The 13,496-nt window shown below is 33.3% G+C and overlaps 1 protein-coding gene across 6 annotated transcripts; it reads right to left on the bottom strand.

Annotated features, from left to right (window-relative positions):
- Positions 1 to 6,713: 6,713 nt before the first annotated feature.
- On the bottom strand, positions 6,714 to 12,242 carry RCD1 (WWE protein-protein interaction domain protein family). 6 transcript variants are annotated; one of them, NM_001333000.1, is made up of 8 exons: positions 11,765 to 12,135; positions 11,273 to 11,395; positions 9,583 to 11,108; positions 9,227 to 9,474; positions 8,822 to 8,901; positions 8,573 to 8,728; positions 8,394 to 8,489; positions 6,714 to 8,301 (listed from the first exon to the last, which is right to left on the bottom strand). In NM_001333000.1, exons 3-8 carry the CDS (start codon positions 10,704 to 10,706, stop codon positions 8,239 to 8,241), a joined length of 1,767 nt encoding a protein of 588 aa, NP_001320330.1. In that variant the 5' UTR covers positions 10,707 to 11,108; positions 11,273 to 11,395; positions 11,765 to 12,135; the 3' UTR covers positions 6,714 to 8,238. The 6 variants fall into 6 exon arrangements, with proteins under 6 accessions (NP_001320330.1, NP_849739.1, NP_001320331.1 ...); NM_179408.3 differs by having other exon boundaries at positions 7,915 to 8,301; positions 9,583 to 10,820; positions 11,765 to 12,242; NM_001332998.1 differs by having other exon boundaries at positions 7,915 to 8,301; positions 9,583 to 10,820; positions 10,956 to 11,395; positions 11,765 to 12,205.
- Between the last annotated feature and the right edge of the window lie 1,254 nt (positions 12,243 to 13,496).

Here is a 13,496-nt window from a genome sequence, read left to right as displayed (position 1 = left end):
ATCACAAATATGATTAATCTACTTACATAGTACTAACCGTTATCACATAATTATTAGACATTTTATTTGCAATTAGATAATCAATGAGCATTGCAATACAACTCCAATTAGTTCAGTACTAAACATCATCATCAATTCTCATTAGTTAGTTTTGTAAAGCTCATGAATGTTTGATTTAACCATTTTCAGTAATATTTTCAAAGCATGAAATGCATAAGGTTTAAAGTTTGAGTGAACAAATCAAAACTACCATTAATCACAACTTAAATAAATGATCTAACAAGAAGCAACATGGTGAGAGGAAAACTTTGGTTAAAAATGACTAAAAACTTGCTTAAAATAGGAAAAACTTTGGACTGGGTTAACCTAACCTATGACAAACCCGATCGAGTTCGTGTCTAAATAAGCTCTCGTGAAGGTGTAGCCGGTACATAAGATCATAGTAATAACTTTAAGTGAGAATTTAAGATAACTCTTACAAATGCTGACCGGAATGACCTAAACCTATCGCCAGTGAAAAAAAAGCAAACACAATTTACAATGTCATAATCAAATTTGAGCTAAACTCCACCGTGCCAAGGCCTCTTGCCGGATCGATGTTTATGACATTTTTTTTTGGGGGGACATTTTAAAATGTGATCGATGTTTAAGAATTCTAATATTATCTATTATATGATATTTTGTGTATATAGAATTGACATGAATATATCTCCGTATCAGTTGGTATTATTATAATTCTTAAATCTAGATGAATTTAATAGAATTCAACAAAATTTAGCTTCTATCTAAATGAATTTGGCGAAAATAAATTTTTGGGACACCATTTACTTCCTTAGTTACTATGTAAGATTTAACTATCATTGGGCAACTAATATGTACTCGACAAATGATCTACGAACTATTCATAAACCAAAATATAGATTGGAAAACTCAAAATCATTCAAATTCTTGAAGAAAATAACTAAGAATTTGACAATTGAAAGTATGGTTGTCTTCACATTGTATGGGTAGTCGCATTTGACAATTGAAACACGGCCTTGTGTCATTGTCATGTCACGTGCAACGTGAAACATCCCAAACATTATATATTTAAAATTATTATTATCGTTTTCAAGTTCCGAAAGCAAAACAGAATATAAAAGGCATGCAAAAGGTAGTAATCATTCACCAATAATTGCAACATACACCCACCCACTCATCAAAACTATTAAATGCTATCACATATACTTATTTTGCAAACAAAACTTATATTTATATAAGCTGCAATAGATTTACATTCTAAAAACTAGCTAATCATATAGTCAACACAAACTTTGATTAGTTTCTTTTACATGTATATAAACGTTCAAAGTTTTTGGTGCTAAGATGATGAATCATCTTATGATAATATGTATGCATATGTTAATGACATAAAGAGAGATGGCACAAATTAGTAGATCCATAAGAATCAGAAGGAGAATTATGGGAAAAAGAGAACAATTGGTCTTATTCTCTCTCCCTAGCTAAAAGTCTTTCATCTGTCCTTTCTCATTGGGCTACCCCAAAATTTATTGACTTTCCTCTTAAATTATTATCACTTTAATCATACAATTTCATAAAATAAAGTGTACTACTAAAGTTTGAAATTATACTTTTTGAGTCAAAAAAGAAAGTTTGCAATTATATTTAGCAACTCAATGACTAGTAACAATGTTGCCTAAAAATCGAAATCATCTCCCTTTGATAGCTAGAGATAACCAAATTTATGTATATTTAAGTAAACTCTTTTTTCCCTTGACATGAAGTAATAGTTACATGAGCTATATATTTTTGTTAAAAAGCTAAAAGAAATAAAACATTTTTCATATATGTAAATTGTAATAGTATAATTATATTTTGAGCTTGCTTCTGTCACTCTCTCTCTTTCTTCTCTGCGTTTGAGGCAAAGACTGAAACACTGGTCGAAATTATTTACTGTCGTACGAACAGAAGAGCACGAAGTCCACAGAATGTCAAAAGCATATATTATTAAACCATCATTACATTATCATTTCAACTTTGGATCTTTCGTACAAACACTCACTCATCCACGTGTCGTAATCATAACGGTTCGATTGTTGGCTCTCTGCTGCTCTGTCAGCCGTCAGATCCGATATTGCCAAATGTTGCAAAGGTGTTATACTGATAAACAAGAAAGTGACCAGTAAAGTTGACGCTCCTTGTTTTCACCCTTCAAGAGACATCTCTTTCTTATTCCTTTCTCTATTTTCTTTTCAATATATAGCCTGTAATTCCAAAAAGTACAAAAACAAGACTATTATGAGTTTGCATTTTGAATTTTTTGAACACTTTCTTCCTACATGTACAGTATCATTATATCTATTGTCAACACATGTATAATCTTATGCTATACAGTAGAAGAAGATAGGAACTATGAAACTAAATGTAAAAACAAACTTTTAACCAAGAAGTGTAAAACAAAACAAAAAAAAGTGAAAATTAAAGAGCAAAGGAAGAGACTATTTTCATGAAGTTTGCAGTGTTTAATTGAGTAGCTCGAGGAACTTTTTGCATGGGAAGAAGCTGTGTTGTGGGTCCTATCAACGTTAATTCAAACGTCAATGTGTGAAAAGATTTCATGAAACTATGGTATATATAATTTTTGCAGAATATTAATAAATTAATTCAGTAATGTCAATCAATTTACTAATATTTGACGTAGAGACATTGTTTCTTTAATTAATGTAATGAACTGATGATAGTTTAGTAGGTGTATAAAATTTCTGTAGAGTTTTTTTTGTATAAAGAAAAAAACAAGAGAAAAAGAAAAGAATAATGCAGAAAAGTGGAGAAGACAAATATAACAAAAATAAATTATTCTCTAAGAGGACAACGGATAATAAGGCGAAATTCTCGCGGGAACCAACGCCTCCCTCTTTCTCTCCCTTCCGTATTAAATAAACAGCCAAATTACATACCTACAAACACACCAAAATATACTCTCATACACATAAATTATACATTCACACACTGACACACATATATATAAATATATATAATTGTTTTTGTTAAACCATACATATACATTCTCTTTACTTGTATTTTAAATGTAAATTACAAAGAAAAAACTTGTCTAGTGTATTAAATCCACTATAGTCTATTCAACCGAGTAGAGAAATATGTAACAATTTGGTTGAAGAATATAAATCAGTAACAGCATATTCAATCTAGACACAAAAACTACCACATTACTATTTCTTTTTAATATTCCCTTGAACCTTATCACATAAATTATTAGGTTTGAAAAATAGGGATAAAATCAGCTACTTTTGTTTGGTTAAGATTTAAGAATGTTCAGTTTAATAATCGATATAAGAAAATTAAGGTCCGAATAGTGACTGCATTTTGTGATGTGGGAGAAGTACGGTACGGTTCAAATAGTAACAAAAATATATAGATATATATGTATATGTAAAAATTTTGACACTGCTTCAACACTGTTGTGATACGATTTTGGGTGCGGTCTATATAACCATTTATAGCCTCAATATGATTACAAAAACTACTATGATATAAACATAGAAATGTAGTCAATTTTTGGTTGGCTAAGATTAAGAAACAATAAACGAAACATAATCTTAGTAATAGCGAAAACAATACTTAGAAAAAGAGTCAAAAGGGACCAGAAAAAAAGAGAGAGAGGTGTTGAGAAAAATGTCAGACGGTGGCGAAGGAAGTGACGTGTCAAGAGGAAGGAGGTAGGACCTTAACCAAATGGTCAAAAAAACGAAGTTACTGTCACGAGTACCAGTGGGGACCAATCAACGACAAAACTCCCCCCCCAATCGGTTTTGTCATTTATTGTGCCCTCTTTCACAGTCCTGTCACTGTATCACTTTTCTCCCTTTCTTTCTTTCTTTTTTTCCCCATTTTATTTACAAAGACAAAAATTCCTAAATTCATACATAAGAATTGTCAATTTGTTGGAAACAAACAAAACGAATTGTCAATTCAAGTTAATCATGTTTTTTGTATTCTCTTAGTTGTTTTTTCGAATATTTATATTTGATGAAATTCTCTATAGCTAACTAAACATAATAAAACCATTTATTAATTTTCAAGCCCATTACAAGGCCCAATCACAGGCCCATAAAAGTAAAAATGACAGTGCTTATTTTAACTTGGATTGGACATGTTATGCATTTGCAATCTACATATGTTCCAACTTGAGTGGAGTGTTGGAGACATGTTAACTTTACGAGATGTAGTCAGAACATAGTCTTTCTTTCCTATATTGCTCTTTATAATTTGGATTTAACTTTATCGTAGATGTTGTCTGATGTAATGGGTTTGTAGTATCTTAAAGTCAAGGCCCAAATTGAATTTATGGAATGTTGTATTATCTTAAACCTCAAGGCCTAATGTGTTTAAACCTTACCATAACATGTGATTGTATGGGTTTTGAAGAATCTGTATTTGTTAATTCGACAAGAAAAATGATATTCACCATCTACGAGTATTTCAAACGAATTAGATATGGAAGACTCTCATGGAAGACGAAACTTTGTATCGGAGGCTTCAATGGTGGAAAAAATTGTTCAAATATATTTTGCTTAAGAATTCGTAAATATTTTTTCTTAAAGTATCTTATGTTATATGTTAGTATATTGTTCACAATATTATCACAGTCCACTTTCGTACGGAACTCCGGTGGAACCAAGCCACAAATCTCTATTTATATGTTTTTATTGTGAAATTCGCCGTTTTCTTTAGATCCACAAAAACCACATCTACTTCCCTATGTTGCTTGTATTTGTTCATGAGCCTTTGTTTTTGCATTCATCATAATCCAAAATAGACAAACGTCCAAAGCCGCTATTCCATGGAACCCAATCCACTGGATCAATGAGGTATCCATATAACATTGCAATAAAACCACTATGTAGAACACACTTCATTGATACTCTTTTTATTGCTCTTCTCATGGCAAGATTGAAAAAAATGTTTAATTTTCCAATCGGTTTTCGTGCCTCAATTTGGCATAATTAGAATACAACAGTTGTTTCATTTTTGTATTGTTACATCTTATTAGTTAGTTGAATTCACATTTAATAATCATATTTTTGTTTTAATATCTCAAATTTTAACGTACAATTGAACATTTTATCACTTGTCTCTTATATTGCTTATATTTTGCTTATGTTTTGATTATTATTTGTTAACTTGTTTTGTTTAATCTATTTTAGTTTTATATAATCACATGTGATAAAGTGATAGTTACAAAGTCAGATGTTAAAAAAAGTGATAGTTACAAATACAATTTTCTGTAATAATAGTTACTAGTACAAGTACTAATAAAAATAATTACTATACAAGTATGTATTACTATCAACTAACCATGTATGTATTTGTAGCAAATATTAATGCAAGTTGGCCGAGGACTTCTTAAGCGGGATTAAATTAGTAACTATTAGGAACTAGTAAGTGGGTAATAGTATACATATGATGTAAAAACTTTTTAGTAATTGTATATAATTGATAATTTTTCTTAAAAAAAAAAGATACTCGGTCTCGTTATCAAATGAGGTTATCAAATGAGGCCACTGCGAGTTTGTGATCAATCGACGAGATACAATTTTAGATACAATTTTGTTAGTTGTAGAATAATGGAACTTTTTAATAACAAGATATATATATATATATATATATATATATATCAACCAAAGTCATTATGGAACTTTTTTAATAACAAAAAATATATATCAACCAAAATCATTATGGAACTTATATATATATATATATATATATATATATATATATATAATCAAATCACCAAATCGATTAAAAATAAAACATATACAGTACAAGTTGGAGAATCCTGTTATTATTAAAAGGGAAGTACAAAATGAAAAATAGTCTAATTTGTCATCAATTTCAATTTTAATTTTGGATTTTGTACATTATTAATCATAATCGTCAAGGGTAATTTGGTCATCGCTCTATATTCCTTAAACACACTATATTTCAACTTTAAATAATATTTCTTAAACACACTATATTCAATACTTATCACCTATTTATTGATTTTTCAAAGATTTCAAATAACTAAATATAAAAAATCAATCTAAAATAAACCAAATATATAGTTATTAATTTTACATATTTTTTATTAAAAATATTATGAAAAAATATTATGTTGGTAAACAATATTAAGAGCTCGCGAATCAAGTAATGGAGCGGATTAGAATTTACAATAATTCATAATTATGTATATGGAAAGAAATTGTATTTAAAAATCAATATTCGATATATCAAAATTTTGTAAAATCACACATTTTCCGGATATTATTTAAACTAACAATCTTAACTGTCCATTAAGACTTTCCAAATCAAAGTTATTTCCAAATCAATCATTTGATGGATGATTTCTTGGTCAAAATTAAAAACAAATACCGACCTGCAAAAGCGGGTTAGAATTTGTATTTATTTAATAGAGAATGAGTAAAATGGAATTGTTAATGACCTTTGACACATCTAAAATTATAATTACAATACTAAATTGGACGCAACACGGGTTAAACTAAATTATATAATTCAAATACTATTTTGACAACTGTTTAAATAAAAAATCTCCCGCGGTAAACCGCGGGTTTAATCCTAGTGTTATTGTAAAAGATACGTACATTTGTAGCTCTATTGCTACAGGTTTCACGAACCTAATGATAAGAGCACATGTGGGAAAGAAAGAGGAAATCCTGCGTGATCAATTTTTACGTGTAACAACAAACCTGCGAGTTCGTTAGAGTTAGAGCTGCGTGTCTGTCATGGTATAGTTAGGAATTAGAGTTCTTGTATTCACCATTGTTGATCAATAGAGAAGTACAGAGAGTTAAAGGATAGGGTTTATAGTTCTAAATTCTATCAATGGTGCGCTCGTGATTAAGGATCGAAGCAATCGCAATGTGTCTTGAGGGATTTCCCACCTTCAATGCCGTTGATGGTGAACTGCGATCATGGATCTCATGGCTAGCTAGAAGATTTCTTTGTTCAGGAAGTGTGTGAAAAGATGAATCTTGGACAGTCTTCTCGAAGGAGAAGCTGAGTCTTGGTTCTATAGAAGACAAAAGATGTTTCTATTCCGATCTTGGAACATTTGAAGGATCGTTTGTTGTTGATAGGAACTTCCTGTCTACCGGCTTTGCCATTGTGGATTATGTCGAAAACACGAGTATATACCGGCTCTCCATGGAGTCTCTGATTCCCAATCACGCCATAAATCATTGAGGATTGCTTGGGTCACTAGCTTACAGAGCGTCGAGGCTAGACAATGTACATATAAGCTCATTAAAGGTAGATGAGAGCCCCGAATCTTGTAAAGGTAGTGAGCTGTCATAGTTGTAGTACGAAGTCCAAGTGAAAGATACATGGCTCCAATCCTCTGTAATATGCAAGAGTTAGGCTCATCATCAATTCCTCGGTTTTAAATTCGTTTAAAGCTAAAATGCCGACTCACAACACAAACAAAAAGGAATAAAATAATGCTTCAGATTATAACCATGAAAAGAAAACAGCCAGAACCATTGTACTTTTGGGTGAACCACTCGGATCAGATTCCAAATCGCTGTTATAGAGAAAGAGATCCCAAACTGACCGTTTACTCTACTCCACAGAGACTCCATAAAATCGAACTGATTGGACCTAGAATATCGAGATATCCACTAGCTTCTCATCGTCAGAGGCCAAGCTTACTCAGTGCGCATCATATAGAGCTCTAAAGGGGAGGAGAGGACCAACACTATTTTCTCCTGGTATTCCTCTAGTCTTGATTTACCCGTAGTACACAAGTGTCAAAGGAACCCAGAGGTGACCAGTTATCATACTCTTAAATAATCCTTCACACAAATGTGAGGCATCTAATAAAGCTAACAGAATAATGAGAAAAAGTATAGTGAAGAAAAGTTTCACGCGATAGGCTTAACGACCAAATTTTCGTCAAGATTCAACGACTTCCACAACAATGTTTTGCTTGCAGCTAAAGAAACAAAGACCCAACGACATCATTGACTAAGTAGAATCATATAATATAGTACGATTTTTCACGACAGAAAGAAAAGTCGACACATTTTAAACTCTACCAACGACCCGACCCAAAACCAAAAGTCTAAAATTAGAAAAAGTCAAAAGGAGAACCACAAAGGCAGGTAGATAGATAAAAAGCAGCTTCCTTTTGATATTCGTCATCATCATCATCCACTTTACTTACAATCCACCTGCACCTTCTTCATGGTCTCTGATGCTTCCTGGAATCTCCTTCGACTTTGGCTGAAGTTAAAACCAAAAAACCTTTGTTGAGCATTTCCGTTTACAAAGTAAACTTATGATCAACAACAATATCTCTACTACTACTATCTTACCTGGTTTTGAAGGGTTGTTATGGTGGACCTTAGCAGATCATCTCCTACAATCACCCGCAGTTTCCTGACAAACTCCGCTCTCGTCATCTTCTTATCCTGCACAACAAATTTCTTATGTATTCCAGCTTATGCAATTACCAATCATAAAGCAAACTCTCAGAATCAGTTTTTTTCTATACCCTCAGTTGTTGGTAGTCAGCATTGATCAACAACATGTCGTTCTCTGCAACCTTATGTGAGATTGCTGCAAACAGAGTAGGAAATGGCATCCATGGAGATTTGGGTCTTGTAGTGCTTGAACCAACACTGTTTGCACTTCCTGAACCTCTTGCTCCCTGCTTTTTAAACACAACAACACCACATATAGTTGTTCAGTCCCTCTTCTTTAATAAGATCATACAAAGAAAAACTGAAGTAACCAAACTCACGTTTGACTCCAATTGAGGAGGAAGATCCTTAGGTCCTTCCAAAGTGACCCCTGAGTTATCACGCTTAGCAATCAAATTACCTGCAGAAACCAGTGTATGTCATCGGACTTCTAATACTACACAAAACATAATTTTGATGGATCGAAATACCCATTAAGGCGTGAGTATCACATCCGACCCCCGGATGATGAATCAGAGACTTGTCTCTTGAAACCCAAATGTGTTATAACACCGGAGGTCGTTAGGTTTATCATTATCACACATGGAACTTTTTTTTCTAAATTTATCAGTTGAGACCTGAGCTTCAGCCAGATCTCTAAGCTGTCTCCCTTTCAATGCGTCATCAGTTGATTTGAATGGGGGAAGATAGAATGTGAGGAACAAAAAAAAGAACAAACTAATCACCTTCAGCATTGGGGAGATTAGACAGCTTGAACCTAACAACAAATTCCGGGAATATATGTGTGTTCATATTGATGTTCCAGACAATGTAATTCTTTGGACTCTCAATGTCATCGACTCCATTGTCATATTCTTCTCCACCAGAAAAGAACTGAGCTTTATCACCACGAAGAAGCTCCATATTCCCCATAATCACACGGCATAAAACCATGTAACGTACTCCGTTTTCGTCAACATCACAGTATCTAGCACTGTAAACAAGTTCATAGTTAGTACTTGACACACAAAGAACCTATTGCAGAGGAAGGTAAAATATACGATCTAAACATGAAAAAAACAGATGAATACGAGGCAAATACCTGAAATAAGGGCAGTCTGCAGCGGTTAAATGGATCCCAACACCATAGATGGACTTTCTGATAAATGCTCCACCAACTCCAAGTCCTTGCATCATCACTGCTGATAAAACTTCCCTCTTTGCAGGAAGCCAGGCATACCTAACGTTTGCATCCCCTCGATGTTTCTTAGTGATCTCAACCTGCTTCTGGAAAAGTGCTAGACGAGCTTCAGCAATCTCACTGGAAAAACGGCCCACATCCAGCACTGGTACATGTCCTAGAGAAGCTGTGCCTACAGCAAACATTTTTTTTACTGCATCTTTATCAAGTACTTCGCTTCCCGTAAGCTTGGCACCAGAGACGACTATAGCATCAGTCTCATCCCATTTCGAAACAGCAGCTTCGAGCTTGCGGCTGCAGCTATCCTCCGTAGCCTCGTCATAGTGCTCATTTGAAGATCGTTGAGCAAGGGGAACATCGTCCATCATATTATCACCAGACTCATCACTGCACTCCTCCAAATTTAACCTCGGTGTCTCGCCACCATTAACATCAATCTCTAGGCGAAGTTTGATATCATGAGGAGCATTCTGTTTTGGGTCTTCCACACATTTATGATGGCAGTAATTGGTCCTTTCATCACTCTCATAAATTTCAGGGAAAAAGCACTTTCCTGCATTGTCAATCCATGCAAGAGGGGTTTTTGCTCCTGTTTCCATGTCTAGTCTTTGCATGTGCAAGAAGTCCAAAATAAAACTGTGACCGCATAACTTGAACTCAATTGCGGCGCTCTTTTCTTCTAATTCATTCTGGATGGCGCATATAACGTGCTCAGGCAAATCATTCCATTCGCCATTCTCATACATCATAACACGTTTAGCGATTCCAGTCTTCTTAAAATAAGTGTAATATCTGACCAGCGCCTTCCCAGAGCGATTCTCGTAAGCGCTAAGCTTGTTTTCACCTTCCAGCCTTCTTCTTTTGTCAGGAATTTGGCACTGCCCGTTCGGTGGGGGCACATTTTGCAGCTTTGCACACGAAACTCCAGTAACATATGCAGCATAGCTTGCTGCGCGCTTCCTCTTTTTTCCGAATCCATCTTCACACCTACTACTATCCAACACCTTGACGATCTTGGCTTCCATTTCTATATATTAACAATACTAAACCTATAACCTTGATAGAAAAAGTCAACTGTGTAACCTCTAAACTCCCTAGCAGTCCTAAAGATAGTGTCTTGCCGACAGCATTAGAAAACACTGCACAAAAGAAATGGAAAAGGCTTAAAATATTGAACAACTATATTACAGAGAATAGAGTCAAACAAAAACTCCTCACAGTTTACATGATAAAGAATCAGTAAACAAGAAAGAATCAGCATAACTATATGAGACCTATGATCCTGTAATATCATTCCTTCACAAAAGACATTTGCTACAATTTCCATCAGTAAGTAACATTATGAACAGTCTTTCATTACTTCTTGTTGTATCTTGTGTTATAAAGAGCACAAAGATCCATTACAAAGACGGAAGGTACAAATCAACCTACATAGGAATGAAGCAATAAGAAATGAACATCACACTCAACAAGAACGATCCTATGAGACACTAAAGATAAACACAGAAACAAACCAACAAAAACAAGTAAACCCAATCACCAACACAGAAAAATGAGAACAATAAACCCAAGCCATGAGCTTGAAACTCACCCAACAGTAACAGTTAGAGTCTGATAGATTACAAGTGTGTTCATCTTCTCCGTCATAAAAATAAACACAATCAGAGAAGAAATGCCACGTCTTTTTATAACAGCCGTCAGCAAGATAAAGTTCCTGCAACATCCAAACCAGCAACTTTTTAGCTTTCAATAAAAATTAAAATTCATCTCTCAAGTCAAAATAGCTCTGTTGCTTCACAAAATCCACAAATCGAACCAAATCAATCGCAGTTTCACTGATTTTCAAAATAAACTAAAATCAGAGACGAAAAAACACAGATCGTAAGCATAATCACACGAATCATCCAAAAACTCAATCAAAACAACACAAAACCACTCAAAATCAAACGAATCTAAGCCGATCTACAATCATCGACTTCAACAAAAAAAAACAATTCAAGATAAAAAAAAAAATCCTCAAATCGCATGAGAAGAATTGAAACAAAACGAAAAGAAACTGAACATGAACATGAACATGACGGACCTCTTTTTTCAGATCGATCGCAGGCAACAAGGGTAATCTAAAAGCAAAAGCTGACCAGAAAAAACGGAGGAAAAGGAGAAGATAAGATTTGCTTATAGAGAAAACCCTAAGCCGGCGATGACGACGAAGAAGAAACAGAATCGAAGAGTCATTTATATATAATCGGCGATATTGGAGAGATGATGAAGAAGAAATTCTTAAGTCGGCGGTTCCTGAGTTTTTTTCCTCTTTCTCTAACCAAAAATTTGCTTGGACGAAAAGCAAATCATGTGGGCTTTATTAAAGCTACAAGTCGGTCAGTCAACGTCGAAATCTTATTGGGTGGTGACTTAATTGAAGAGGCGGTCAATACACGCAGATAGATATGGTCGAATACAATAATGGAATAATATTATCATGAGGAGAACAAAAATATTACAATTAAATGTAACGAGGGCAACAATTATAAAATTGTTGAAATTAGAAAAGTGTGTATTGACGGAACATGATTGATAAGATTGTGAATCGATGAATAGACTAGGGGGGCCATTGGAATGGAGATAGCTATCGACATTGAAAAATATTTTCTTTATTGCGTACAAGGTCTAACAAAGTTTTAGTTGTATTGCAAGTGGCAAATAAAATTTTATTAGTTGAGGATAGTTTAGAAGTTTTTGAAAATATTATTTTACAAAGTTATAAGAATATTTAATCAATTTTTAAAAACTTTCTCCAGAAAAATGTTTGTTAACAAAAAATAATTTTCATTATTTCGATAGCCGTTATTTAAATTTGCCGCGATTATTTTTAATGGTTTTTATTTTTTCTGTTTCATTGCCGCGTTTATTTGTAATGATTTTTATTTTTCCGTTTTTCTATAAACAATACTACAATAGCATAAATTTTGAAGTGATATATGGTTTATAAGGGTAAGAATATTTAATCATTTTCAATACAGATAACTTTCAAAATTAGACATACTAAATGAGATATAAAAAATTCCATTGATATACTTCCAATAATTATCACATTTCTAAACTAGCAAAATTTATTTTATTTTAAAACATAGAAGATACGCATAATAGTCAATGAACTATTGACTTGGAAAAGATATCACCTTGGATATTAAGTCTGGACTTTTTGCGTAGTTTTCTTATAAAAAAACTATCAAAATTAAATTTCTACAATTATTCATTGAAAACACAATCTTTGGAAAAGGCTATAATTTGAAAACAATATTTGGAATTGGCTAATTTGAGGATGGATAAATAACATTTCGATTGGCTTAAGAAAGAACACTAGATCGATATCTCTTGGAGAGAGTTAGAACTCTTTTGATGTCTAGACGGATGAAGAATACTTAGTTGATAAATTGTACCTCGCAATTTTTTTCAACTTTGTTTTATAATGGGCCAGTTTTTATTTTTTGGGCTTTAGACAGCATATTAAGATGGACCGGCCGTGACTACGGGTTTAGTTGGTACCGAAAACGGCTGTCTTCCCAATCTTGTAAGATCTATAAAATTCAAGACTAAACTTTTATCATATACACGTTTGTACTATTCGGTGGAAAACCAAAGGATCTATATATACATGCATTCATGGGAATATTATTCTGTGTATGATATGTCACAGCTATATAGTTTGTGTAGCCATGGCTCATATTGAATAATGAAAATGTCACAACTATATAGTTTGTGTAGCCATGGCTCATATTGAATAATGAATATGTCACAACTATATAGTTTTTATA

This window comes from Arabidopsis thaliana, assembly GCF_000001735.4.
Source record: "Arabidopsis thaliana chromosome 1 sequence".
Classification (NCBI taxonomy): domain Eukaryota; kingdom Viridiplantae; phylum Streptophyta; class Magnoliopsida; order Brassicales; family Brassicaceae; genus Arabidopsis; species Arabidopsis thaliana.
This window is presented reverse-complemented; position numbering and strand designations above follow the sequence as displayed.